This window comes from Chiloscyllium plagiosum, unplaced genomic scaffold (genome assembly GCF_037043375.1).
Source record: "Chiloscyllium plagiosum isolate Xiang-an unplaced genomic scaffold, Cpla_swu_hap1 HiC_scaffold_48, whole genome shotgun sequence".
Lineage (NCBI taxonomy): Eukaryota > Metazoa > Chordata > Chondrichthyes > Orectolobiformes > Hemiscylliidae > Chiloscyllium > Chiloscyllium plagiosum.
The window spans coordinates 1,479,411-1,506,973 of NW_028270186.1; the positions used below are offsets into that span (position 1 = coordinate 1,479,411).

The window sequence follows — 27,563 nt, forward strand, 5'->3', positions numbered from 1 at the left end:
TGATTTGTCTATGCGGGAGTTCGGTGAATTGTCAGATTGAAGAAGCTCGCTGATTGGTCAGAGTAAGGTTGCTGATTGGTTGAACTGAGAGCTCACTGATTAGTCGGTTTGAGGGAGCACGTTGATTGGTCGGACTGAAGGAGCGCGATGATTGGTTAGACTGAAGGAGAGCGCTGATTGGTTAGACTGAAGGCGAGCGATGATTGGTCGGACTAAAGAAGCACGATGATTGGTCGGACTGAAGGAGCGCGGTGATTGGTCGGACTGAATGAACGCGATGATTGGTCCGGCTGAAGGAGCGCGATGATTGGTCGGACTGAAGCAGCACGATGATTGGTCAGACTGAAGGCGAGCGATGATTGGTCGGACTGAAGAAGCGCGATGATTGGTCGGACTGAATCAGCGAGATGATTGGTCGGACTGAATCAGCGAGATGATTGGTCGGGCCGTGATGGCGGTTGATGTCGGTCTCCGGCTCCGGGCCGTCACTGAAAACATCAAGATGGCGACATCGAGGAGATCAGCGGTGAGGGGGCGGCAATGTTAAATAAACCAGTCAGTCAATGGTGATAAATAGATAGGGCCCGGGCCCGGGTCTGGGGGCGGGCGCGAGCTTCTGGAATGTTCTCCCGGGAATCCCCCGGAAGTAGGTAATCAGGGAATGGGATCCACTCAATCCCGGATCACAGCCCCGAGGGCTTATAGACTGGGCTCGAGGGGCAGAATGGCCTCTTGCTTCCCCTAACGAGACCGGCCCCGGGGGTGGGGGAGGACCCTGACCCCGACCCCTGACCCCGACCCCTGACCCCGACCCCTGACCCCGACCCCCGACCCCCGACCCCTGACTCTGACCCCGACCCCTGACTCTGACCCCGACCCCTGACTCTGACCCCGACCCCTGACTCTGACCCTGAATCTGACCCTGACCCCGACACTAACTCTGACCCTGACCCCGACCCTGACTCCGACCCTGACTCCGACCCTGACTCTGACCCTGAATCTGATTCTGACCCCGACACTAACTCTGACCCTGACCCCGACCCTGACCCCGACCCTGACCCCGACCCTGACTCCGACCCTGACCCTGACCCCGACACTAACTCTGACCCTGACTCCGACCCTGACTCCGACCCTGACTCCGACCCTGACTCCGACCCTGACTCCGACCCTGACTCCGACCCTGACTCCGACCCTGACTCTGACTCTGACCCTGACCCTGAATCTGACTCTGACCCCGACCCTGAATCTGACTCTGACCCCGACACTAACTCTGACCCTGACTCTGACCCTGACTCTGACCCTGACTCTGACCCTGACTCTGACCCTGACTCTGACCCTGACTCTGACCCTGACCCTGAATCTGACTCTGACCCCGACCCTGAATCTGACTCTGACCCCGACACTAACTCTGACCCTGACTCTGACCCTGACTCTGACCCTGACTCCGACCCTGACCCTGACCCCGACACTAACTCTGACCCTGACTTCGACCCTGACTCCGACCCTGACTCCGACCCTGACTCTGACCCTGACTCTGACCCTGACTCCGACCCTGACTCCGACCCTGACTCCGACCCTGACTCCGACCCTGACTCCGACCCTGACTCTGACCCTGACTCCGACCCTGACTCCGACCCTGACCCCGACCCTGAATCTGACTCTGACCCCGACCCTGAATCTGACTCTAACCCCGACACTAACTCTGACCCTGACTCTGACCCTGACTCCGACCCTGACTCCGACCCTGACTCCGACCCTGACTCCGACCCTGACTCCGACCCTGACTCCGACCCTGACTCTGACCCTGACTCTGACCCTGACCCTGACCCCGACACTAACTCTGACCCCGACACTAACTCTGACCCCGACACTAACTCTGACCCTGACTCTGACCCTGACTCTGACCCTGACTCTGACCCTGACTCCGACCCTGACCCTGACCCCGACAATAACTCCGACCCTGACTCCGACCCTGACTCCGACCCTGACTCCGACCCTGACTCCGACCCTGACTCCGACCCTGACTCCGACCCTGACTCCGACCCTGACTCTGACCCTGACTCCGACCCTGACTCCGACCCTGAATCTGACTCTGACCCCGACACTAACTCTGACCCTGACTCTGACCCTGACTCCGACCCTGACTCCGACCCTGACTCCGACCCTGACTCCGACCCTGACTCCGACCCTGAATCTGACTCTGACCCCGACACTAACTCTGACCCTGACTCTGACCCTGACCCTGACTCCGACCCTGACTCCGACCCTGACTCCGACCCTGACTCCGACCCTGACTCCGACCCTGACTCCGACTCTGACTCTGACCCTGACTCTGACCCTGACTCTGACCCTGACTCTGACCCTGACTCTGACCCTGACCCTGAATCTGACTCTGACCCCGACCCTGAATCTGACTCTGACCCCGACACTAACTCTGACCCTGACCCTGACCCTGACCCTGACCCTGACTCTGACCCTGACTCTGACCCTGACTCTGACCCTGACTCTGACCCTGACTCTGACCCTGACCCTGAATCTGACTCTGACCCCGACCCTGAATCTGACTCTGACCCCGACACTAACTCTGACCCTGACTCTGACCCTGACTCTGACCCCGACACTAACTCTGACCCTGACTTCGACCCTGACTCCGACCCTGACCCTGACCCTGACTCCGACCCTGACTCCGACCCTGACTCCGACCCTGACTCCGACCCTGACCCCGACCCTGAATCTGACTCTGACCCCGACCCTGAATCTGACTCTAACCCCGACACTGACTCTGACCCTGACTCCGACCCTGACTCCGACCCTGACTCCGACCCTGACTCCGACCCTGACTCCGACCCTGACTCTGACCCTGACTCCGACCCTGACTCCGACCCTGACTCCGACCCTGACCCCGACCCTGAATCTGACTCTGACCCCGACCCTGAATCTGACTCTAACCCCGACACTGACTCTGACTCCGACCCTGACTCCGACCCTGACTCCGACCCTGACTCCGACCCTGAATCTGACTCTGACCCCGACCCTGAATCTGACTCTAACCCCGACACTGACTCTGACTCTGACCCTGACTCCGACCCTGACTCCGACCCTGACTCCGACCCTGACTCCGACCCTGACTCCGACCCTGACTCCGACCCTGACTCCGACCCTGACTCTGACCCTGACTCCGACCCTGACTCCGACCCTGACCCCGACCCTGAATCTGACTCTGACCCCGACCCTGAATCTGACTCTAACCCCGACACTGACTCTGACCCTGACTCTGACCCTGACTCTGACCCTGACTCCGACCCTGACTCCGACCCTGACTCCGACCCTGACTCCGACCCTGACTCCGACCCTGACTCCGACCCTGACTCTGACCCTGACTCCGACCCTGACTCCGACCCTGACCCCGACCCTGAATCTGACTCTGACCCCGACCCTGAATCTGACTCTAACCCCGACACTGACTCTGACCCTGACTCTGACCCTGACTCTGACCCTGACTCTGACCCTGACTCTGACCCTGACTCCGACCCTGACTCCGACCCTGACTCCGACCCTGACTCCGACCCCGACACTAACTCTGACCCTGACTCTGACCCTGACTCTGAACCTGACTCTGACCCTGACCCTGAATCTGACTCTGACCCTGACCCTGAATCTGACTCTGACCCCGACACTAACTCTGACCCTGACTCTGACCCTGACTCTGACCCTGACCCTGACCCCGACACTAACTCTGACCCTGACTTCGACCCTGACTCCGACCCTGACTCCGACCCTGACTCTGACCCTGACTCCGACCCTGACTCCGACCCTGACTCCGACCCTGACTCCGACCCTGACTCCGACCCTGAATCTGACTCTGACCCCGACACTAACTCCGACCCTGACTCCGACCCTGACTCCGACCCTGACTCCGACCCTGACTCCGACCCTGAATCTGACTCTGACCCCGACACTAACTCTGACCCTGACTCCGACCCTGACTCCGACCCTGACTCCGACCCTGACTCCGACCCTGAATCTGACCCTGAATCTGACCCTGACTCCGACCCTGACCCCGACCCTGAATCTGACTCTGACCCCGACACTAACTCTGACCCTGACCCTGACCCAACCCTGACTCTGACCCTGACTCTGACCCTGACCCTGAATCTGACTCTGACCCCGACGCTAACTCTGACCCTGACTCTGACCCTGACTCTGACCCTGACTCTGACCCTGACTCCGACCCTGACTCCGACCCTGACTCCGACCCTGACTCCGACCCTGACTCCGACCCTGAATCTGACTCTGACCCCAACCCCGACCCTGACCCCGAATCTGACTCTGACCCCGACACTAACTCTGACCCTGACCCTGACCCTGACTCTGACCCTGACTCTGACCCTGACCCTGAATCTGACTCTGACCCCGACCCTGAATCTGACTCTGACCCCGACGCTAACTCTGACCCTGACTCTGACCCTGACTCTGACCCTGACTCTGACCCTGACTCCGACCCTGACTCCGACCCTGAATCTGACTCTGACCCCGACACTAACCCTGACCCTGACCCTGACCCTGACCCTGACCCCGACCCTGAATCTGACTCTGACCCCGACACTAACTCTGACCCTGACTCTGACCCTGACTCTGACCCTGACCCCGACCCTGACCCCGACCCTGAATCTGACTCTGACCCCGACACTAACTCTGACCCTGACTCCGACCCTGAATCTGACTCTGACCCCGACACTAACTCTGACCCTGACTCTGACCCTGACTCTGACCCTGACTCTGACCCTGACCCTGACCCAGGCTCCGACCCTGACCCCGACCCTGACTCCGACCCTGACCCTGACCCCGAGCCTGACCCTGACCCTGTCCCCGTCCATGTCCCCATCCATATCCCCGTGTCTCTGACCATGTCTGTGTCTCTCTCTGTCCCTAGGCTCTCCCTGATGTCACGCCGCGCCTGGTGGCTGTTGGAAAGACCAAACCAGCGGCCCTCATGATAGAAGCTTACTGTCACGGCCAACGGCATTTTGGGGAAAACTATGTGAGTAACTGGTGGCTTCATCCCCTTCCTTCCCGTTCCCCTGTCCCCATTAGGAGAGTGACAGGCATTGGAGCTGGTGACACACCTCTTTGACCAAACATTTGCCGATGGAATTTACATTTGACTGTTTCCTCTAAGGGACCACCCGAAGGGGGAGGTACATCTCCAGCTCTTCGGAAACTGCAGCACACCACTGCTGGAGTGTAACACTGTCAGGTGCGCCTGCTAAATTCCTCTTCTCTTGTGGAGGTGAAGCATCCTATTCGATGACTTATTCAATTGTGTGCACTGGAACACTCCTGGGTTTGTCAAGTTGCTGTAATTCTCCATGTTGTTAGGCAGATGTCAGTGTTGAAACTGGATGGCAACAGCTGGGTTAGGGAAATGGCAGGTTCTGGAGCACAATATTGCTGGAATATTGTCAGGACTCATCTGTGAGGGACACGGACAGGGACATAGTGCACAGGGATGTTTAGGTGAGTTGCATTAGTCAGGGGTAAATGTAAAGAAATAGGATCGGGGAATGGGTCTAGGTGGGTTACTCTTTGGAGGGTCAGTATGGACTTGTTGGGCTGAAGGGCCTGTTTCCATTGTAGGGATTCTATGATATCACATGGAGTGAATTGAATTGGCTGAAGAGTGACATTGATGATGCTGAGAGCCATTGGAGGAAGTTGAGATGGATCATCTAGATGGCCCTTCTTGCTGAAGAGTTTCGCAAATGCTTCTGCCTTATCTTTTGCACTGACATACTGGGGTCTTCTGTCACTGAGGATGTGGATATTTCTGTTTAATGGTCCACCACCATTCACAACTGGATGTGGCAAGACTGCAGAGCTGAGATCTGATCCGTTGGTTGTGGGATTGCTTAGCTCTGTCTATCACTTGCTGCTTATGCTATTTGATGCACAAGTAGTCCTGTTTGGTAGCTTCAACAGGTTGACACCTGATTTTCAGGTCTGCCTGATGCTGCTCCTCGCATGCCCATTGAACCAGGGTTAATTCCCTGCCTTGATGGTAATAATTGAGGGGTGGGGGGGGGAATAAGCCAGGCCATGAGGTTACAGATTGTGCTGGAGTACAGTTTTGCTGCTGTTGAACACCTACAGTACCTAATGGATGCCCAGTCTCCAGTTGCTGGATCTGTTTGAAGTCTGTCCCATTTAGCATGGTGATACTGCCAGACAAAACAATGGAGGGTATTCTTAATGTGAAGTTGGGACTCGATATTCACAAGGACTGTGCGGTGGTCCCTCTTACTGATCCTGTCATGGACAGATGTATCTGCAGCCAGCAGGTTGAGAAGATTGATGTCTTCCCTCCTTGTTGGTTCCTTCACCAGCTGCCTCAGACCCAGTCTAGCAGCTGTGTCCTTTAGCACCCAACCAGCTTGTTCAGTAGTACTACTGCTGAGCGACTCTTTGTGATGGACAATGAAATGCCCCATCCAGAGTACATTTTGTACTCCTATCTCGTCCTCAGTGGTTCCTCTAAATGTTGGTCAACATGGAGCAGTAATGATTGATCAGCTGAGGGAGGATGGTATGTGGTTTTCTTGCCCATGTTTAACCTGAAGCAGTGAGACTGCATGGTGTCCAGCGTCAACGTTGAGGACTCCCAGAACAGCTGCCTCCTTACACTGTATCCCAGTGTGCTGCCACCTCTCCTGGGTGTGTCCTGCTGGTGAGACAGGACATATCCAAGGATGCCGATGGTGGCTGTGTCAGGCTCATGCTTGATTAGTCTGTGAGACCGCTCTCCCAGTTTTGGCAGAAGCCACCAGGTGTCTGCAGGCTCGACAGGCTTCTTCCCGCTGTTGCCTTTTTTCTGTACCTCAGTCAGTACCAGGTCATCCATTTGGTTTCATTTCTTTGGTGAGACTTGGTAGTGATGGATGAAAGTGTGTCGCTTGCTTGGCCATTTCAGAGGGCAGTTGAAAATGAACCACTTTGCTTGGGTCTGGAGTCACATGTCAGGCAGATCAGTTGAGGATGGCAGATTTACTGAGACACATGGGGTTTTCTGACAATTGACAGTTGTTGTATGGTTAACGGAGATTCTTAATACCAGATTTTATTTTAAAGTTGAATTCAAATACCCGTCTGCTGTGGCAGGATTTGAACCCAGGTCCCCAGGACATAAACTGACTTTCCAGATTAATAGTCTAGCGATAGTGCCACTTGGCCATTACCTCACCCTGTCTCCATGTTGTCCCTTGAGAAGATGGTGACGGCAGTTTTTGTGGCTCTTGCTGTGCTGTTGGTATGTGGGCAAAAACAAATGAAAGGTTTTGTGTTTCACTAGATTGGGATCTGCTGACGTTATACAAGAACTGCCCAAAGGTATCCCAGCCCTAATTCGCTTGGTGTGCTACTGTGTGCAGTTGCAATGCACCTTCTGTTTCTGGCCTTGTGTGGGAATGAGAGCCAATGTTTAAGGTGGAAGATGGGTTTTCAATCGACTGGTTAATCCTGACTGATGTTGGGTTTCTGACATTTTTGAGATATCTCTCTGTTCTCACTCACAGGTCCAAGAGCTGGTGGAGAAAGCCGCTGACAGTCAGGTACGGTAACTGCTGTTTTCCAGGCTTTGAGTGATCTGATGTGATTTATTCATTGCCATGTGTATTTTATCACAAAATGCAGAGAAAAGTGTTGTGTAGTGTTGCTACTCTCCAGTGCCATCCTAAAGCTCAGAAAATAAAACCAAACCCTGGAATAGAAAGGCAGCAGGATAAAGAAATGAAGAAAAAATGTTCACCTTGACAGTTCTTCTTGTTAATTAGTTTGCCATGGGCCATGAGTCTGGTGATCAGGCACGAGTCCTCCTCGATGCCCCACTGCCAGAGGAATGGAAGTTACCCACTCTTCAGGGCCATCTCATCTCCACCGACACCCTCAGCACTGAGTCCTTGCTGGCCTTGTCAATGCAGTCACCACCACCACTGGGTACTGCACTGGCTCAAACATGACTCTGCCACCACCAGGTGTCTGGGCCATTTTGTGACTGCGCCGGTCTCTCTTTACACTGTGCCAAGCCCTGGGTCCCCTTGAGATAACATCGGGTTACATCGAACTGGGTCACCTTGCTGACCACACCAAGTTGCCTTGTTTCATCTATCGTGAGTAACATTTCCTCACCTCTCCCTTCTCTCCAGATCCAACCCTTGAAGAGAAAGGCATTTTCTCCTGTTCCAAATAGACATTCCTGATTTTAGATTAGATTAGATTAGATTACTTTACAGTGTGGAAACAGGCCCTTCGGCCCAACAAGTCCACACCGACCCGCTGAAGCGCAACCCACCCATACCCCTACATTTACCCCTTACCTAACACTATGGACAATTTAGCATGGCCAATTCACCTGACCCTGCACATCTTTGGACTGTGGGAGGAAACCGGAGCACCCGGAGGAAACCCACGCAGACACGGGGATAATGTGCAAACTCTACACAGTCAGTCGCCTGAGGCGGGAGTCTCAGGCCGGGTCTCTGGCGCTGTGAGATAGCAGTGCTAACCACTGTGCCACTGTGCCGCCCACAAATGGTGGCCCCGAGGCTTACGTTCTCCGGTGTAAAAACCCTTTGGAATTTTGTTTCAATCAAGTTGCCTCTTAGTTTTCTCAAGTTCTGCAGATGGAAGCTTTGCTTGTCCAACATTTTCTCAAATGACGATTGGTCCATTTTACGTAAATCTTCTCTGAACTGCTTCCAAGGTATATCCTTACTGAAGTCAGCTGATCAATACGGGCCACAGTACCCTAGATATGGTCTCACCAATGCCCTGTTGAACTGATTATAAATTGGGAATCGCTTGAATTGGTAGCTGGTTTGTCTTGCAAACAGCAATGGGTTCAATTCCTGCCCTGGCTGAGTTTACCATGAAGGCCTCTCCTTCTCAACCTCTCCCCTTGCATGAGGTGTGTAGCCCTCAGGTGAAACCACCACCAGTTGTCTCTCTTTCTTTCTATCTATCTCTCTCTCTCTCTCTCTCTCTGTAGTGAGGGAGCAGCCCGATGATCTGGTAAGTCTGTGGCAACTTTAGCTCTTATGACTGAAACGTATCACACACGCACGAAGCAACTCCACCGTCCCGTGGCCTAACACTTTCACTCCCACACCCATTCCCATTTTGCCAAAGATATGCAGATGCTGGGCCTCCTCCTGACGCCTGGAGGAAGAACACCTCGTCTTCCACCTTGGGACCCTCCAACCACACGGGATTAATGTGAATTTCACCAGTTTCCTCAATTCCCCTCGCCCACCTTATTCCAGATACAATCTTCCAACTCGGCACCACCCTTGTCCTACCTGTCCACCTTCCTTCCTACCTATCCACTCCACCCTCTTCTCCAACCTATCACCATTACCCCACCTCTGTCTACCTATCGCACACTCAGCTATCCTCCCCTAAGCACCCCCCTTCCCATTTATCTCTCTACCCCCCCAGCCCACAAGCCTCATTACTGATGAAGGGCTTATGCCCAAAACATCGATTCTCCTGCTCCTCGGATGCTGCCTGACCTGCTGTGCTTTTCCAGCACCACACTGTCGACTCTGATCTCCAGCATCTGCAGTCCTCACTTTGTCCTCCCTAAAGCTTATCCTCCCTGCCCCTGCATTCAATTCCCCTCCCCCAGTAAATGGTGAGAATATGTTAGCTTTCTGTACCTGGATAATAACCCTCTGCAATTCATGCATAAGGACACCCAGATCTGTCTGCATCTCCGATCTCTGCAATCCCTCACCAGTTAATTATATACCTCTTTTTTATTATTTATGCTCAAATGGGCCATTTCACATTTTCCCACATGGTAATCCATATGCTAGATATTTGCCTACTTGCTTCCACATGCCCTGTTCTAACTTATATAAAAAAGCTTCTGGCATTTTCTTGATGACAGATATTAGGCTAACAGGCCTGTAGATTCCTGCGTTCTGTCTCCCTCTATTCAAAACAAGTTAAATTTGCTGTCTACCAAATCAATGGAGTTTTGGGAAATGTAAAATAACATATCGACTATTTCACTGGCCACTTCTTTCAACATCTGAGTATGATGTCCACCAGGACCCTAGCTCCAGATAGCCCACAGCTGCAGCAGTTTACTCAGTGCCCGTTCTCTAGTGAGTGTGATTTTCCTGGGTCCCTCCCTTCGATCCATCTCCTGTTTTATCACTGTTTCTGGGATATTACTTCTAACTTCTAGAGTTAAGACTGATGTAAATTCCTGTTCAATTTATTTGCTGTTACCTTATTTTTCCCTAATAATTCTCTAATCACACACTATAGGACCAACACTCAGTCTGTTAACTCTTTTCTCTTTCAAATATGTATAGAAACTCTTACTATCTGTTTTTATATTTTTGTCTAGCTTTCTCTCATATTTGAGCTTTTCCTTGTATTTATTGTTGGGTCATCCTTTGCTTTTTGTGTATCCTGATCAGTTTCTGACCTGCCAAATGTATGCACAATTGTACGGTTTTACACTTGCCTTGATACCATTTTTAATATTCTGATTTACCATGGACGGTGGGTTCATCTCCTGGAAGTTTTCTTGCTCTTGTCTCCAAATGGCCTGATCTCCATGGCAAGTTGTGTGCCTAACCAATCTGGCATTCATCTGAATTCAGCAAGAGTTTGTGCTTCAACAGATTGTCCATCTGTGTCACTACAAGATAATTTCATCTTCACCCCCAACTGTTCTTCAGGGGCTGCTGGAAGCGTGCTGGATTGAATCACAGCAGTTTGTCTGCTGAAGATCCTCTCTCACAGCATTCAGAAAGGCATTTTTGAGGATTTGTCAGCTGACAAAAAAGTGTAATTGTCCGAATGGGATGGGTGTGTGCAGACATGCCTATGTAGATGACATTGCTGTGAACAGTATTGATGTGCATCTGTTGCTCTATTTCTTCATGGGGGAATTGATGGTGTTTCTTGAAATGCTGACATGATGCATGAACCCGTTGGTTCGGCCTGATCATCTAACTGACTCAGTTTCTCCCTGGTTGCAGATTCTCTCTGTGTGCCCCGACATCAAGTGGCATTTTATCGGACACCTGCAAAAAAACAATGTCAACAAGTTGATAGGTAATGCTGCAGACGGCATGGCCGTGTGTCTTACTCACTGCGGAGTTGGGGATTTATGGTAGCTCTCTTCTGATGACTGGCTGCTGGTTTTACATGCATTGGTTGAGGAGTAGATAGTGGTGGCTATGAGATTGTTTATGTCTCCTGACAGGACAGATGAGCTGTGGACTTGAATGTCTCTTCAGCATTTGGGATTGCAGCACTCCCTGAGTACATCAGGAGTATAACCTTGGTTACACACCAAGGTCTCAGGGTGGGATTTGAACTGTCACTTTATGGCTTAGGAATTGAGAGTGAGTGGAGACGAACACGAGTCTGCAGAGTTGGTGTAGGAGGGAGGCTTCAGACACGTGCATCATTGGGATACCTTCTGGGGAAGGTGGGACCTTTACAAGGAGGACGGGTTGCACCCGAACTGGAGGGGCACCAATATCCGAGGCAGAAGGTTTGCGAGAGCTCTGCGGGAGGGTTTAAACTAGTTTGGCAGAGGGGGTGGGAACCAGAGCTAGGGATCAGAGGATGGGGTAGCTGGTGAACAGGCAGATACAGGGGGCAGAGAATCTGTGAAGAAGGCTAGACAGGTGATTGGGCAAAGTTGCAGTCAGTGTGATGGGTTGAAGTACGTCACTTTTAACGCAAAAAATGTCAGGAATAAGGAGGAGGAACTTAGAGCATGGATCAGTACTTGGAACTACGATGTGTTGGCCATTATAGAGACTTGGATATTACAGGGGGCAGGAATGGTTGTTGGATGTTCCAGGATTGAGATGTTTCAAAAGGAATAGGGAGGGAGGTAAAAGAGGTGGGGGTGTGGCATTGCTAATCAGCGATAGTTTCACAACTGCAGAAAGGGAGGTCGTCGAGGAGGGTTTGTCTACAGAGTCAGTATGGGTGGGAGTCAGAAACAGGAAAGGCGCTGTCACTTTCCTGGGAGTTTTCTATAAATCCTCAATAGCAACAGAGACATGGAGGAGCAGATCGGGAGGCAGATTTTGGAAAGGTGCAGAAATAACAGGGTTGTTGTTATGTCCCACTTTCCTAATATCGATTGGAACCTCCTTAGTTCAAATACTTTGGATGGAGCAGTTCTTGTCAGGTGTGTCTAGGAAGGGCTCCTGACTCAATATGTAGGTAGGCCGACGAGAGGGGAGGCCATTATTGGATTTGGTGCTTGACAACAAACCAGGTCAGGTGTCAGATCTCTCGGTGAGAGAGCATTTCAGTGATAGTGATCACAACTCCCTGACCCTTACTATAGTCATGGAGAGGCATAGGAGAAGACAGTATGGGAAAGTATTTAATTGTGGTGGGGGAATTACAATGCTATTAGGCAGGAACAGTGGAGCATAAATTGGGAACAGACATTCTCAGGGAAATGCACGAGAGAAATGTGGAGGTTGATTCGGGAGCACTTGCTGCAACTGCTGGATAGGTTTATCCCACTGAGGCAAGGAAGGGATGGTAGGGTGAAGGATACTTGGGTGACAAGAGATATGGAACATCTCGTCAGGAGGAAGAAGGAAGCCTACTTAAGGCTGAGGAGGAAAGGATCAGACAGGGCTCTGGACTGTTACAAGGTAGTCAGAAAGGAACTGAAGAGTGGAGAGCGAGAAGGGGGCATGAAAAAACTTTAGCAGGTAGGATTAAGGAAAACCCCAAGGCCTTCTACACTTATGTGAGGAACAAGAGGATGGCCAGAGTGAGGGTCGGGCCGATCAGAGGTAGTAGAAGGAACTTGTGCCTTGAGTTAGAGAAGGTAAAGGAGGTTCTTAATGAGTATGTGGTTCAATATTCACTGTTGAGGGGGACCTTGTCATGTGTGAGGACAGCGTGAAACAGGCTGACATGCTTGAACAGATTAATGTTAAGGAGGATGTGCTGGAAAGTTAGGAAAAACATGAGGATGGATAAGCCCCGTGGGCCAGACAGGATATATCCAAGGTTATGACAGGACACAAGGGAAGAGATTGCTGCACTTTAGCCATGAACTTTACATCCTCACTGTCCACTGGAGTAGCACCAGATGATTGGAGGCTGGCAAATATTATTCCCTCCTTCTAGAAAGGGAATAGATATAATCCTGGGAATTACAGACTAATCAGTCTTATGCCTGTGGTAGGCAAATTATTGGAGAGGATTCTGAGAGACAGGATTTATGATTACTTGGAAAACTATAGTTTGATTAGCTTTGGTCAGCATGGCTTTGTGAGGGGCAGGTCATGCCTCACAGACCTTAGTGAATTCTTTGATGATGTGACAAAATGCATTGATGAAGGTAGAGCAGTGGATGTGGTGTATATGGTTTTTAGCAAGGTGTTTGATCAGGTTCCCCGTGGTGGGCTCATGTAGAAAGTAAGGAGTAAAGGAAACCTGGCTGTCTGGATATAGAATAGGCTCCCCCGTAGAAGACAGAGGGTGGTAGTACATGGGGAGTATTCATCCTGGAGCTCGGTGACCAGTGGTGTTCAACAGGACTGGGACCTCTGCTCTTTGTGATTTGTATACATGGCTTGGATGAGGAACAATAAGTTTGCCAATGACACGAAGATTGGTGGAGTGGTGGGTAGTGTGGAAGGCTGTTGGAGGTTGCAACGGGACATTGCCAGGATGCAGAACTGGGCTGAGAAGTGGCAGATAGAGTTCAACCTGGAAACATGTGAAGTGATTCAGTTTGGAAGGTCAAATTTGAATGCAGAATACAGGGTTAAAGGCGGGACTCGTGACAGTGTGGAGGAACAGTGGGACCTTGGGTCCCTGTCCATAGATCCCTCAAAGTTGCCACCCAAGTTGATAGGGTTGTTAAGAAGGTATTGGCTTTCATTATCAGGGGGACTGAGTTTAAGAGCCGCGAGGTTCTGCTGCAACTCTATAGAGCTCTGGTTAGACCACACCTGGAATATTGTGTTCAGTTCTGGTCGCTTCACTGAAGGAAAGATGGAAAATGAAAGGTATGTGGGTTAGGTTGATCTTAGAGTAGGATAAAAGGTCAGCACAACATCGAGGGCCAAAGGGCCTGTACTGTTCTATGTTCTATCTCCCCACACCATCATAGCTGATCGCCTCTGAGACTGAAGCTCTTGGATGCAGCAGTGAACTCTTGCTTCAGTTCACATAAATCAGGTGGTGGGAACTCAAACACAAGCAGGCTCTTGGTTAGCAATCTGATGCAGTATTTGTGAAAGCAGTTTGTTCCTAACAGTGTTGTATTGGTCACTCATGGGGGATTGTACTCACGTACAGGAGTCTCTCTTTCCAAACTTCAGTCTGTTGACAGATACCTTTTTTATCTTTGTGAACCTCCCTTGACAGGGGCTCCCAACCTGTTCATGATTGAGACCATTGACTCCATCAAACTTGCTGATAAAGTCAACCAATCCTGGCAGAAGAAGCAAGCAGCTCAGAGGTTGAAGGTGATGGTCCAAGTCAACACCAGTGAGGAAGACAGTAAGTACAGGGTCCCAGGGACAGGGTTTGAATGTCCCTGTAATGGGGTGAGAGTTCTTTCTCTGCCAGTTTGCTGTTGAAATCTTGATGTCAGTGTTCCAAGGTTTGGCCATGTTGTGTTAGCTTGTGGTTGACTGTTTGTGCAGAACTCTTTTGAAGGTGGCAGAACAGTTTGAGAGCAATTCATCAAGTATATTGTACCACAGGCTTTATTAACGGGGACAGAGAGGACACCAGCAAGGAGGTGATGTGGAACTTGTATAAGATGCTTGTTTGATCTCAGCTGAAGTCATGTGTTCAGTTTTGGGTGTGGCTCTTTGCAAAGGATGGGAGCACAGTGAAGACAGTGGCAAAGAGGTTCCTGTGAATGGTTCCTGAGGTGAGGACTACCACAAGTTAGGAGTAAAAACCAAAACAAACTGCAGATGCTATAAATCAGCATTGTGAAGAAGGGTCAATCAATCTGAAATGTTAACTCTGAATTCGCTGTACAGATGCTTCCAGATCTGCTGAGCTTTTCCAGCCATTTCTGTTTTTGTTTCTGGAGAAGCTGGAGCTGTTTTCATTGGACAAAATAGGAGGAGATTTACTAGTGGAATTGAAAGTGATGAGCAGAGTAGAGAGTGAGGAACTGGACCCACCAGTCGTGAAGGGACCAAGAGTGAGAAGGCATGGATTGAAGACTGAAAAGTGATATGAGGAAAAACAGTTTTGGGCACTGAATGACTAATGTCTGGAATGCACTGCCTCATTATGTGAAGTTGGATCTGATGGAGGTGTTCTGAAGCGATTGAGAGTGTTCACTGCAAGGTGAGAATATGCCATGTTATTCAGCCATGTCTCCTTCCTAAGCACCTGCCCATGCAACCATCTTATCCTGTATGGACTGCAGAAAGACTAAACTGACTCTCCGGCATCTGCAGACCTCACCTTCTCCTATGTTTTGGATGCAGCTGTAGGACATGTTGCTGAGGTCCTATTCCAGTTTTTGGGTTTCCTGATGAACTTTGCAGGTCAGATGTACCATATTGCGGTGCAGTGAATCCAGTTTGTGTGGGAATCACCTTCCGAATCCCTCCCTGGGCCTAATTGGATCTGACAGGCAAAAGTGAGTGGTGCTGGAAAAGCACAGCAGGCCAGACAGCATCCCAAGGAGCAGGAAAATCGATGTTTCAGGCAAAAGCCCTTCATCAAGAATAGAGGCAGAGAGCCTCCAGGGTGGAGAGATAAATGGGGGGATGGGGCTGGGGAGGAGGTAGCAAAGAGTACAATAGGTGAATGGGGATGGGGAGAAGGTGATAGGTCAGGGAGGAGGGTGGAAGAGAAGATAGGCAGGTAGGACAGGTCATGAGGACAGTGCTGAGCTGGAAGGTTGGACCTGGGGTGAGGTGGGGGAAGGGGAAATGAGGAACCTGGTGAAGTCCACATTGATGCCCTGGGGTTGAAGTGTTCCGAGGTGGAAGATGAGGCGTTCTTCCTCCAGGCGTCTGGTGGTGAGGGAGCGGCGGTGAAGGAGGCCCAGGACCTCCATGTCCTCGGCAGAGTGGGACAGGGAGTTGAAATGTTGGGCCACAGGGCGGTGTGGTTGATTGGTGCGGGTGTCCCGGAGATGTTCCCTAAAGCGCTCTGCTAGGAGGCGCCCAGTCTCCCCAATGTAGAGAAGAGACCGCATTGGGAGCAACGGATACAATAAATGATATTAGTGGATGTGCAGGTAAAACTTTGATGGATGTGGAAGGCTCCTATAGGGCCTTGGATAGAGGTGAGAGAGGAGGTGTGGGCGCAGGTTTTGCAATTTCAGCGGTGACAGGGGAAGGTGCCAGGAGGGGAAGGTGGGTTGTTGGGGTGGGGGGGGGCCTTGACCTGACCAGGTAGTCACGGACACCAACCCCCCCCCCCCGCCCCCCCAAAAAAGTACCTACTGTGTCTGTTCCTGGATCCTGGTGGCTGTGTTTGAGCTGATTCATTGTAATAGCATGAGAAGTAGTGCAGACAGTGCTGACTTGTCTGCTTGCTGGGCTTGTTTTACGAAGACCGGTTAGACAGGCTTGTCTCCTGCTTCTGGGAGGGATGCGAGGTTGACATGTGGTTATTCATACCTTTAAAATTGAATTAAACAAATTCTTGAATAAAAGGGATGAAAGCGTTGTGGATCTGGGGCGGGTGGGTACAGACAGGAAAGCAGAGCTGACCTAGGATGGTACAGTGGCTCAGTGGTCAGCACTATGATCTCACGGCGCCAGGAACCCAGGTTCGATTCCACCCTCTGGCAACTCTCTGTGTGGAGTTTAGACATTCTCCCCATGTCTGCGGGGGTTTCCTCCCACAGTCCAGAGACTTGCAGTTGAGGTGGATTGGCCATGCTAAATTGCCCAAAGTGTTGAGGGATGTGCAGGAAGGTGGGTTAGCTGTGGCAAATATAGGGATTGGTTATGGGGAGTAGGTTCTGGGTGGGATGCTCTTCAGAAGATTGGTGTGGACTCGATGGGCCAAATGGCCTGCTTCCATACTGTAGGGATTCTGTTCTCTCCTCTCACCTGTGGCGTCTATCTTCCTCTCCCTCCCTCTCTCATACGTTCTTGTAAATAGAGTGCATTCAGCTTGGCCAAGCCCCATCTAGTGGCAGATACTGGTCATTGCAAATATCTGGGCTACCTGCAGTAACCAACATCAGCCATAGGATGGTGCTCAGCCCATGAGGGTGAATCCAGAATGTCAGGGAGAGGGGGAAGATGGGAGAAGCTGAACAGACCCTGGAGGTGAAAGGAGAGAACAGGAGGCAAGGCCACAGAGGACCAATACTCTGGAGCAAGGTGGGGCTGGCCCTGAAGCCAAGGATGGCAATGGGAAAGAGATTGAGGACAAGAGTGGAAAAGTTTGGGGGTTTCCAAAGGAGAAAGGCTGGTTGTGGTGCAGGGATACTGAAATTTGGCTGGCAGTGTGAAGTGAATATATTGACTCTGTTTAATAAGAACAATGTGAAGGGAGTCAACATGAAGTGGGGACTAATTGAAGGAGGATGTGGTGTTGCACGAGGGATGAGTCGAAGCCAGGGAAGCAGGAGAAATCTTCGAAGAGTGCAGCGCATGAACAGAGGAGAACTTTGCTAAATATCTCATCTGAAAGGTGATCTGTGTGACACGGCGGCAGTTAGTGAGTTGTGGAGTGATAGAGTCAGCTGGAGTCTTGATCTTCAAATCTCTGGAGAGGGTTTTGAAGCCAGGACCATTGGACTGAGAGAGGGTTGGAAGCAGGAGGTGACTATCATGCTTCATTGTCACTCAGACCATATAGGAGGAACAATGCAGGGGTTTCTCAAAGGGGAAAGTGATGGGTAAGTGAGAGTGCTGGAGCAAGGTTGGGAATGGGTGTTGACAAGGTGCTTCCTGTTGTTGACTCTGGAGTTGAAGGTGCTGTTGCAGTCTCCCTGTTTGTTCTGAATTGCTTCACACTGAATTTCAGCAGAGTTTATGGTCATCTGGGTTCCTGATCAATGTGTAATTGTAGGTCAGGAATATTTGCAAAGGAAATGCAGGAAATATAATTGAGCCTTGAGTTTGTGAAGGTTAGTTTTGGAAACAGTTCTTCAGGGCAGCGTCAGGTTTTGGTGCCTTTGCAGTTGGGGGATAAGGAGACTGCAGGTGTCTGGACGAGTTCATGGTTTTCCTTTCGACCTGTGGACTCCAGGGACCTCCACAAAGCTGTACTTCTCTTCAATAACTGGACAAGCACAGATGCAGGGAATGGGGAGGAGGGGGTCAGGCTAGGCCAGAGGACTGGGAGCTCAGCTGGCTGGCATTTTTGCGGCATCTTAATTGTGTTTTAAAACAAAACCCCACCAGCAGCATCAAACACAACTTGAAATCACTGTACTCGAAGAGATGTTAATAATGTGTGATCGCGGGCTCGATCAGGCATGTTTTCTGTGTCTTCAAGGAAGGAAGCAAAGCTGTGAGACAGAAGTTTAGGGAGGGACTGTGAAGCAATTGCTGTCGATGATGAGGTGGTGGAAAGGGACAGAATGGAGGAACACTGTGAGTGAAGAAGATTGCAGGAGAGGTTCTGGAGGAACTCTGCAACAAAGATGAGGAATTTTGTTTGAGGTGCCTGTGTCGTTGTAAGCAGGGGTAATCAGGAGAGCAGGCTGGGGGTGGGGGTTTGTTGAGCAGATGGGGGAGCTGGCCTGTGCTTGGTCTGCTTGTCACTTGCTTTTTGTTTTCCCAGACAAGCATGGGCTTTCTGTGGAGGAGACCGTGGATACCGTCCGGCACATCCTCAGCAACTGCCCCTGCCTAGAATTTGTCGGGCTGATGACTATCGGAAGATATGGTTATGACCTGAGTCAGGGGCCCAATCCTGACTTCCAGGTAAAAACGGATACAGACTTGTTCTTCTATCATATCTTTATAAACTTGGGACATGCCAAAACACGCGAATGCTCAACCGAGTATTTCTGAAGTGTTGCGATATGGTGTGTCGGTAGGTGACAGTCCATTTACATACTGCAGGATCCCACTAATGACTGGAGAAGGAGTGTCTGTGCTGTTGGTTGAGCAATAAAATTGGCCCAGGGCAGTAGGGAGAACTTTGCTGCTGCTGTTCACAAAGTGTTCAAGTACTTTTGAGATCCAGCTTCTAGAATAGGCTGTTGGGGGAATTTGTCTGAATTCCTTTGGCAGTGCTGTGCTCCCTCAGTATTGTAGAAAATGTTTCAGGTTTTAAATTTGTGTTCCTTTTGAATTGGACTTGAGGTTGTCAGGCTGTTGCGACAGGAATTCCACTATGATATTTGGATAGCTTGTGGAATGCTATAACCACTTTGCCTCAAGCGCAAATTGAATAAACCACCTTGAGTTGTGTAGAAACTCCTGCTTCCACACAATAAAAGCTAAAAATGCTGGAGCATAATCCACAGGTGAATTAGCGCAGAGAGAAGGAGCTAAACATGGAGGTGCATCACCTTTTGTCAGGACATGTCACAAGGGCAGATCAGACTCAGCAATCTCGTGTCTCTGTGTTTGTAACTGCGATTGCTCCAGAGTAGAGATGCCTTTCAGCTGTCAAGCTGTAGAAGCTAAAGATGAGAACACATCGCGGTGGAGTTAGCTGATCAGTACTGAGCCTCTGGGCCTTGTGAGTTGTCAGTTCCTCCTGAAAGTTTGCCTTCTTGAACCAGGTGCCTCTCCCAGCATTGACCTTTGTTTCATCTGCTGTCTTGTCCTCAGGCAGAGGGTCACAATGGGGGCTCACTGCCAGATTAACTGCTTCTCTTAATATTATTTAAAAATAAGGGTGGCCTATTGAAAACAGAAGTGAGGAAACCTTTTTTCCCTGAGGGTTGCAAGGATTTGCAATTCCCTTCATCAAAAGGGATCCTTAATTGTAATTCAGGTGGAGGTTGGTGGATTGTTCATGACCGAGGGGCTGGAAGGCTCACGGGGATATGCAGGAATGTCAAGTTGAGGTTAACATCAGATCAGCCTTGACCTTGGTGAATGGTACAGCAGGCTCGAAGGGCGGAGTGGCCTACTCTCATTCCTCCTTTGTACGGTTTAATTGAAACACAGTTGTTTGCGCCCAACCCAAAACAGCCATGAATCATCTGGTGCAGTATTGTTCAATTTGTTAAAAACAAGCCACCTGTAGATTATCACATTTCTGATTTGGTTTTTAAAAAGCTGAAGTGTTCTGATCCCCAATTGTCTGCTGTTGAGAAAAAAAAAATTCACAATGTCGTAAAAGCCCAGGGAGTTCACAAGTGTTCTTCAGGGAAGGAAGTCTACTGTCCTCACCTGATCGACTGACATGTGACTTCAGACTTACAGCAATGTGGTATGGTGACTCAACTATCCTCAGGGCAACTGGGGATGGACAGGCACATCCTCTGACACCCAAATCTTAGGAGTGAATGAACACAGCCCAGTAGGTCTGTTAGGTATGTTTTTTTAAATCATTGGCTTCCATGGGTTCTGATTTACTGACCCACGTTTTGATATGTGTAAAGTGCATCGACTTGGTTTGGTGGTGATTTTGACTAAGCTTCAGCTGCACGCACAGATTATGTCGTCATTACAATTTTGTGCTCCTTAGCACGACACTGGCCTGATTCTTTCTCATTATCCTGAGGCCATCAGCCAACCCATTCATGTTTTTGTTGGCAGGTATCAAGTAATATGAAATCCGGGCAAGTGAATGGAGTTGAGATAATGATCAGCCATGATCTAATTCACTGTTGGAACAGGCTTCTTTTAATACTTTTGGTTCTGGGATGTGAGCGTTAGTAACTCCTTTCACCGATTTTGTCTGTCCCCAAGTGCCCTGGAGAGGGCACTGGTGAGCTGTCTTTTTTGTTTTATTTACACATGGAATGTGGTTACCTCCAGCTAGACCAGTATTTACAGAGTTGAACAGCACGGAAACAGACCCTTCGGTCCAACCAGTCCATGCTGTACATCATCCCAACATAAACTCATCCCGCCTGTCTGCTACTGGCTCATATCCCTCCAAATCTTTCCTATTCATGTACTTCTCCAAATGTCTTCGAAATGTTGTATTTATACCCACATTCACCACTTGCTTAAGTTCATTCCAAATGTAAACCACCCTCTGTGTAAAAAATTAAATCCTTCTCTTTTCACCTTAAAAATGGGTCTCCTAGTTTTGAATTCACCCATCCTCAGGAAAAGACAAGTCCCATTAACTCTCTCTACTCCCCTCATTATCTTATAAACTTCTTTGAGGTCACCTCGCAACCTCCTATGCTCCAGTGAAAAAAATTCCCTGCCTGTCTACTCTTTCTTTGTTCCTCAAACCTTCCGTACCTGGCAATATCCTGGGAAATCTTTTCTGAACCTTCTCCAGCTTAACAATATCCTCCTTATTACCAGGCGACCAGAGCTGGACACAGTATTCCACAGTGAGGAGGCCTCACCAAAGGCCTGTACAACCTCAATATGATTTCCCAACTCCTATATTCACAGGACTGAGCAAAAAGCAAGCTTGCTAGACATCTTTTTACCCACCCTGTCAATATGTCACACAACTTCAAATAATTATGTCCCTCTGTTCTACAATAATACCCAAGTCCCTCCCATTAATTGTATGAGCTCTATCCTTGTTTGTTGTACCAAAATGTAATACCTTGCATTTATCCTGATTGAACTCTCATCTGCCGTTTCTCAGCTCATGGACCCATTTCATCACGATCCCTTTGTAATCTTCCACTCTGAATACAATGCCACCAATTCTGGAGTTACATGCAAACTTACTAACCATCCCTTCTGTATTCTCAGGCAAGTTATTTGTATAAATGACAAATAAAAGAGGACCCAATGGAATACCGCTGGTCACATGCCTCCAGTCCAAAAAGCAACCTTTCACCACCACTCTGTCTCCTGCCATTTACAGAATTCTGTATCCACTTGCCAAGCTCACCCTGAGCTTGGCAAGTGCGTTCGTGACCCACTGCAGTTCTTGGTATGTAGGTAGATCCACAGTACCATGAGGGAGGGCGTTCCAGGATTTTGACCCAGCAACACTGAAGGAACAGTCATTTATTTCCACATCAGGATACTGAGTGTGGCTTGGAGGAGGATTTCTGTGTACCCACTGTAGGGGCATTGGCCGCCTTGGGTGGTAGAGGTTGTGGATTTTGGAAGGTGTTTTCTAAGTCAGTTGGCTGAGTTGATGCAGTGCATCTTGTAGATGATGAACATTGCTGCTACTGTGACAGGAGTGACTGTCTAAGGAAGTGGATTGAATGCTGATCCACGTTGAGGGAGCAGTTCTTCCTGTGCATTAACATCTTGTTCTGATAGACAAAGTTAAAAATCACACAACACCAGGTTATAGTCCAACAGGTTTAATTGGAAGCACTAGCTTTCGGAGCGCTGCTCCTTCATCAGGTGATTAACTTGGTGCATCCCAGTCCAGCACTGGCATCTCCAAATCATTGTACTGGTAGAGGGAAATGTCCCAAGAGGCTTAGCAACAGTAGCTGCCAGACAATCATGTGTGGAGATCCTGGGATAGGTGAACAAATGGACGATCAAACAGGGGTGTTTGAAGGAACATTGTAAAACAGCAGCAAACTGCAGTGAGTCAGGGCCAGAACAGCTGAAGGCCTGGTCATCATTGCTGAAAGATAAAGGTATTGCATTTGGAGGGGAGCACTCAGCTCAGGTGGTTAGGAGTTAAAAAGGAAGTGGAGAGAAGGGGGGAAGGTCAGGGTCATGGGCTGTTGGAAAACTAACATGGGAATTTCCTGAATTGAAATGCTTTCAGACTGAGCAGCCGGGGAGGTCCCTAAGTACAGCATTGATAGTCGAGTGGGATTTGGTATGAATTCACCGAACTGCTGAGTCAAGTTTAAGGGGCTTAATCACCTTTCAGTTCCTCTCCTGCAGTTTGTCTCCCTTCCAGCCTTCTTGTATCTTTGAGAATGCACATTGTTCAGAGCCTTCCTGTCTTTTGATGCATTCCTGTGCTCGATTTGGTGGGGCTTGGTCAGACATCAGTCCTAGTTTTGCAATCCAGACTGATTCTGCTCGATGGGCTGTTGCTGCCTGTTCCCGGGTGATCCTACATTGTGGAGAGGGTAGGCAATTTGCTCATCTGCCTCTGGAAAGAGCACGGAGGCTACCATGGTGAGCACTGCATTCAACTCTTGACCCAAGTTCATTTCTTTGCCAATTCAGGTGTTGGTAACTCGTCGTAAGGAGCTGTGCGATCAATTAAACTTGCCTCTGGAAACAGTGGAGCTAAGCATGGGCATGTCAACAGACTACGAACATGCTGTAAGTCTCTCTAATTGTTCTGGATTTCCTCTCCAGTGGGTTTCTAATCTCTCATTTCCTTGCACAAATAAATATTTTTGGTTTTGACTCTAATGTGTTCCAGACTCTCTGTGTCGGGACAACTGATAATCTGGTGAGCAGGCAACACACTCGCCTTAGTTCCTGCAGTGTCCCACAGTGACACAGCCCAGAATGTGGCAAAGGTCTCAGTTTCCTCATTGCCACTCAGTTACCTGAATGTGCTGCCTGTCCATGTGTCATTCACCATGAACTCAGGCCAGGGGCAAAGCTCAGCGACCAGCAGTGGGCAGCTCAGCTAGGTGTGGGAGTGGCCTTTCCGCTCCCAACAGTCACACACTGGACTGGGATTCCTTCCTCTTCTGTCCCCTCCCCCGACTCCTGACCTCCTTCTATTAAAAGAACAAGCCAGCTTGCATTTTTTATACTTCCTTTGACGTCTCAAAGTGCTTTACAGCCAATTAAATACTTCTAAAGTGTAGTCATTGTGGTGTTGTAAGGAAAATTGGCAGTTAAGAAATGCACAGGAAGATCCCACAAACATTAACTTAGGTGCTGGTGTTTTGACCCTGAGTTAAAGACCAACCAGCTGACAGTGTTGATCTGTCATTTGGACACGTGTGGACCATGCTGAAATACGATAGGGTTGTGAAACTCTGCTGGAGCTATCTCCATTGTGTTCTCCTCCCTACAATCTTCTTGTTGGTGTACCGCCCTGCGATACCTGCATATGGAGTTGACTTTGCTCGCACCTTTGTCCTTTCAGTACGTTGTTGGCCTTTGTTCCCAGCTGCTGAAAGAACTCTACTTCAGTTTGGCTGGAGCAACCAACTTAGTAGAGGGGAGATGGTGAGAATTGTTTTATGCTGTGAATTGTCATTAGCTGCGTGAGAGGCCTTTGGGAGCAGTTGCAATAGGAACAACTCAGTGAGGAGACAATTGCAGTGCGATGGGGAAGGATGTTGCTGTGGGACTAACTGAATGGACCTGTCAGTCATAATGGTCAGAACAGTCTGCTCCTGTGTTTCAGCTAACTCTGATTCCCTGAGCTGACGTGGACCTTTTCTTTCAAAGATAAACTTTCCTGCAGTTGATAAAGTTTTTGTTAAGAGCAACTCCACTGAAGTGGAGCAGGCAGGGCTGGCACAAGCCTGGCTCACTTGTCAGGTGTAGACAGGCAGTTGTTTGGTGCAGGATAGGAGAATGTGTGTCTGTGTGGGAGAAGGGGAGGTGGGTATCGACCGAGGAGCACAGGACATTGTCCAATGTTTTTCTTTACTGGCAGATCGAAGTGGGGGCGACCAATGTGAGGGTTGGCAGCACCATCTTTGGAGAACGGACATACCCCAACAAGACGGGCACCGACGAGGCCTCAAAGGAGGCAGGAGAGCCAGCGGAAATAGCGGGCAGAGTGACTGCCAAGGCACCTTGATGGACAGGCCAGGTGGAAGGGAGAGGACCTGCTCCCTTTCCACCCTTCACAGGAGTCTCTCTGAGAAGGTGCTCTTTCAGTTGAGCCTCAAACAGCAGTTCCTAGAGTTTTTAACTGATAGGTTTCCAATGAAATTGTTATTGATATTTGATGAATCATGTCGGGTGTAAGTGCTGAAGGTCTTGGCCATCCCACCCTTTTGTAAAGTAATACACTGATAATGACACTGGAACAACAACCAGAGGCTTGCACTATTAATTATTAAATCACAAACTGATTGAGGACAGATGGAAGCCATTCAGCCCATTCATCTGGTGATGGTTCTCAAAGCACTGCCTAATGAATTCTAGTTTCCTGCTCTTTCTCATCACCCTGTGAACTATTCCTTTTCACAAATTTCACAAGCTCCTGTTCACAAGTCACCATTGAATCTGCTCCTACTGCCTTTTCTGATGTCTGAAATAAAGACAAAAAGACCAGCTCCTGGCACCTCTGCTTCTTCAGCCAATCACTTGCAATCACTGTTGTCTGATAAAGTCTTCCTATTTATTCCGTTTGGCAATATGAGTTCAGTTTGCTTTAAAATGTACAAGTCAATATTCCTGCAAATAAGAAGGTGATCTCAGTGAGGAGGGAGATGAAGCTGTCAGATGGTCTGATAAACTGAATTGGTTCCCTGTGTTCTGTAGGTGAGAGAGACCTGCCTTTGAAATGATGCCTACACATGAGTCCAGTCCCACACCTTGAAATGGCCAAGCCAGCTGCTCCATTCTCTCAAGGGGAACTTCGAGATGGAGAGTAAATGCAGACCTTATCGGCAAAAGTCACAGCCGAAAATAGTTCTGAAGCGTTAGTCCTTTTGCATGTGAAAGCAGTCACTCTGTCAGAACAGTGAAACTGAAGAGTGTGATTTGGAGCAAACTCTCAACTTTGACCATCCATGGTCAGCAGGTGCCATAATCTCCAGGTTCCCATCTCATCCTCTACCACCACTCCTTCACTGTGGGGGAAGTAACCTTCAGGTCCCTGCACCACCTGATTACACTGGGTCAAGAAGGTGGTGTTGGTGAAGACGCAACTGGGCATGGCCTTGTCTTGTACACCCAGTGCCAATCTATGTTAGCTACCAGTCTGGCCATGTCTCCATTTTACAATTGTCATTCTTAACTGAAAAGACTTTCACTGCCTCACTCCTCTGTACATTCTTGCAAAAACCTTATGTTCCTCTAATTTTAGCCTGTTACATCTTCCCATCCCACTCTCTTTGCCCCAGTATTGGCAGCGGTACCTCAGGCATGAACCTCTGAAATGCATTTCCTCAATCTCAACCCATCTCTCTCTCTTTTCCCCCCCCCTCCCCCCGTCTCTCTCCTTCCCCCCCGTCTCTCTCCTTCCCCCCCCGTCTCTCTCCTTCCCCCCCCGTCTCTCTCCTTCCCCCCCCGTCTCTCTCCTTCCCCCGGTCTCTCTCCTTCGCCCCGTCTCTCTCCTTCCCCCCCCGTCTCTCCATCCCCCCCTCTCTCCCTCCGTCTCTCTCCCTCCCTCCCCCCCGTCTCTCTCTCTCTCCCCCCCATCTCTCTCCCCCCCCGTCTCTCTCCCTCCCCCCCCGTCTCTCTCCTTCCCCCCTCCCCCCCCCCGTCTCTCCCTCCCCCCCCCCGTCTCTCCCTCCCCCCCCCGTCTCTCTCCCTCCCCCCCCCCCCCGTCTCTCTCCCTCCCCCCCCGTCTCTCTCCCTCCCTCCCTCCCCCCCCCGTCTCTCTCCCTCCCTCCCCCCCCCCCCCCCGTCTCTCTCCCTCCCCCCCCCCCGTCTCTCTCCCTCCCTCCCCCCGTCTCTCTCCCCCCCCCGTCTCTCTCCCTCCCCCCCCGTCTCTCTCCCTCCCCCCCCCCCGTCTCTCTCCCTCCCCCCCGTCTCTCTCTCTCCCCCCCCTGTCTCTCTCCCTCCCCCCGTCTCTCTCCCTCCCCCCGCCCGTCTCCCTCCCCCCCGTCTCTCTCCCTCCCCCCCCCCGTCTCTCTCCCTCCCCCCCGCTCTCTCTCCCTCCCCCCCCTCTCTCTCTCCCTCCCCCCCCCTCTCTCTCTCCCTCCCCCCCCCTCTCTCTCTCCCTCCCCCCCCCTCTCTCTCTCCCTCCCCCCCCCTCTCTCTCTCCCTCCCCCCGTCTCTCTCTCTCCCTCCCCCCGTCTCTCTCTCTCTCTCTCTCTTCCCCCCCCCCCCCGCCCGTCTCTCTCCCTCCCCCCCGTCTCTCTCTCTCCCTCCCCCCCGTCTCTCCCCCCCCCCCCCCCCCGCCCCCCCGGCTCTCTGCCCCCACCCCCGCTTCTCTCTCTCTTCTTCTCCCCCCCCCCCCCCCCCCCCCGTGTCTCTCTCTCTCTCTCTTCCTCACTCCGTCGCTCTCCCCCTGTTCTCAGAGACACTCCTTAAAACCTTTGACCAAACTTTGGCTGATCTGCCCTGGTAATACTGTTCATGGCTTGTTATTTTGTCTGATGTCCCTGTGAAGCACCTTGGAATCTTGTACTGTATTAAGGGCATGATGTAAATGGAAGTTGAATAAATGAACTGTTGATGATTGATGTCTTGCTGTGTCAATGAGTCACTGCTGGAATCAGGAGGATTTTGGCTGTGAGCCACACATAGACTGCAAAGAAGGCATTGAGATGGCTCCCTGTAATTGGTTGAGGATGGGTTTTTTGACACTCTCCAGCCCCATTTTAATTGTGATTCTCTGAACTATCGTAATGTACTTGGGAGAGTGAAGCA

General features: G+C 50.3%; 1 protein-coding gene across 3 annotated transcripts; it reads left to right on the top strand.

The window, feature by feature from the left end:
* Window positions 1–401: 401 nt before the first annotated feature.
* Window positions 402–26,252, top strand: plpbp (pyridoxal phosphate binding protein). 3 transcript variants are annotated; one of them, XR_015754936.1, is made up of 9 exons: window positions 402–526; window positions 4,934–5,041; window positions 7,569–7,604; window positions 11,052–11,127; window positions 14,437–14,571; window positions 18,796–18,938; window positions 23,268–23,366; window positions 24,670–24,884; window positions 25,506–26,251. XR_015754936.1 is itself a non-coding variant. In XM_043681181.2 (8 exons), exons 1-8 carry the CDS (start codon window positions 434–436, stop codon window positions 24,814–24,816), a joined length of 837 nt encoding a protein of 278 aa, XP_043537116.2. In that variant the 5' UTR covers window positions 402–433; the 3' UTR covers window positions 24,817–26,246. The 3 variants fall into 3 exon arrangements, 2 of the variants coding, with proteins under 2 accessions (XP_043537116.2, XP_043537117.2); XM_043681181.2 differs by having other exon boundaries at window positions 24,670–26,246; XM_043681182.2 differs by lacking the exon at window positions 23,268–23,366 and having other exon boundaries at window positions 24,670–26,252.
* The last annotated feature ends 1,311 nt before the right edge of the window (window positions 26,253–27,563 follow it).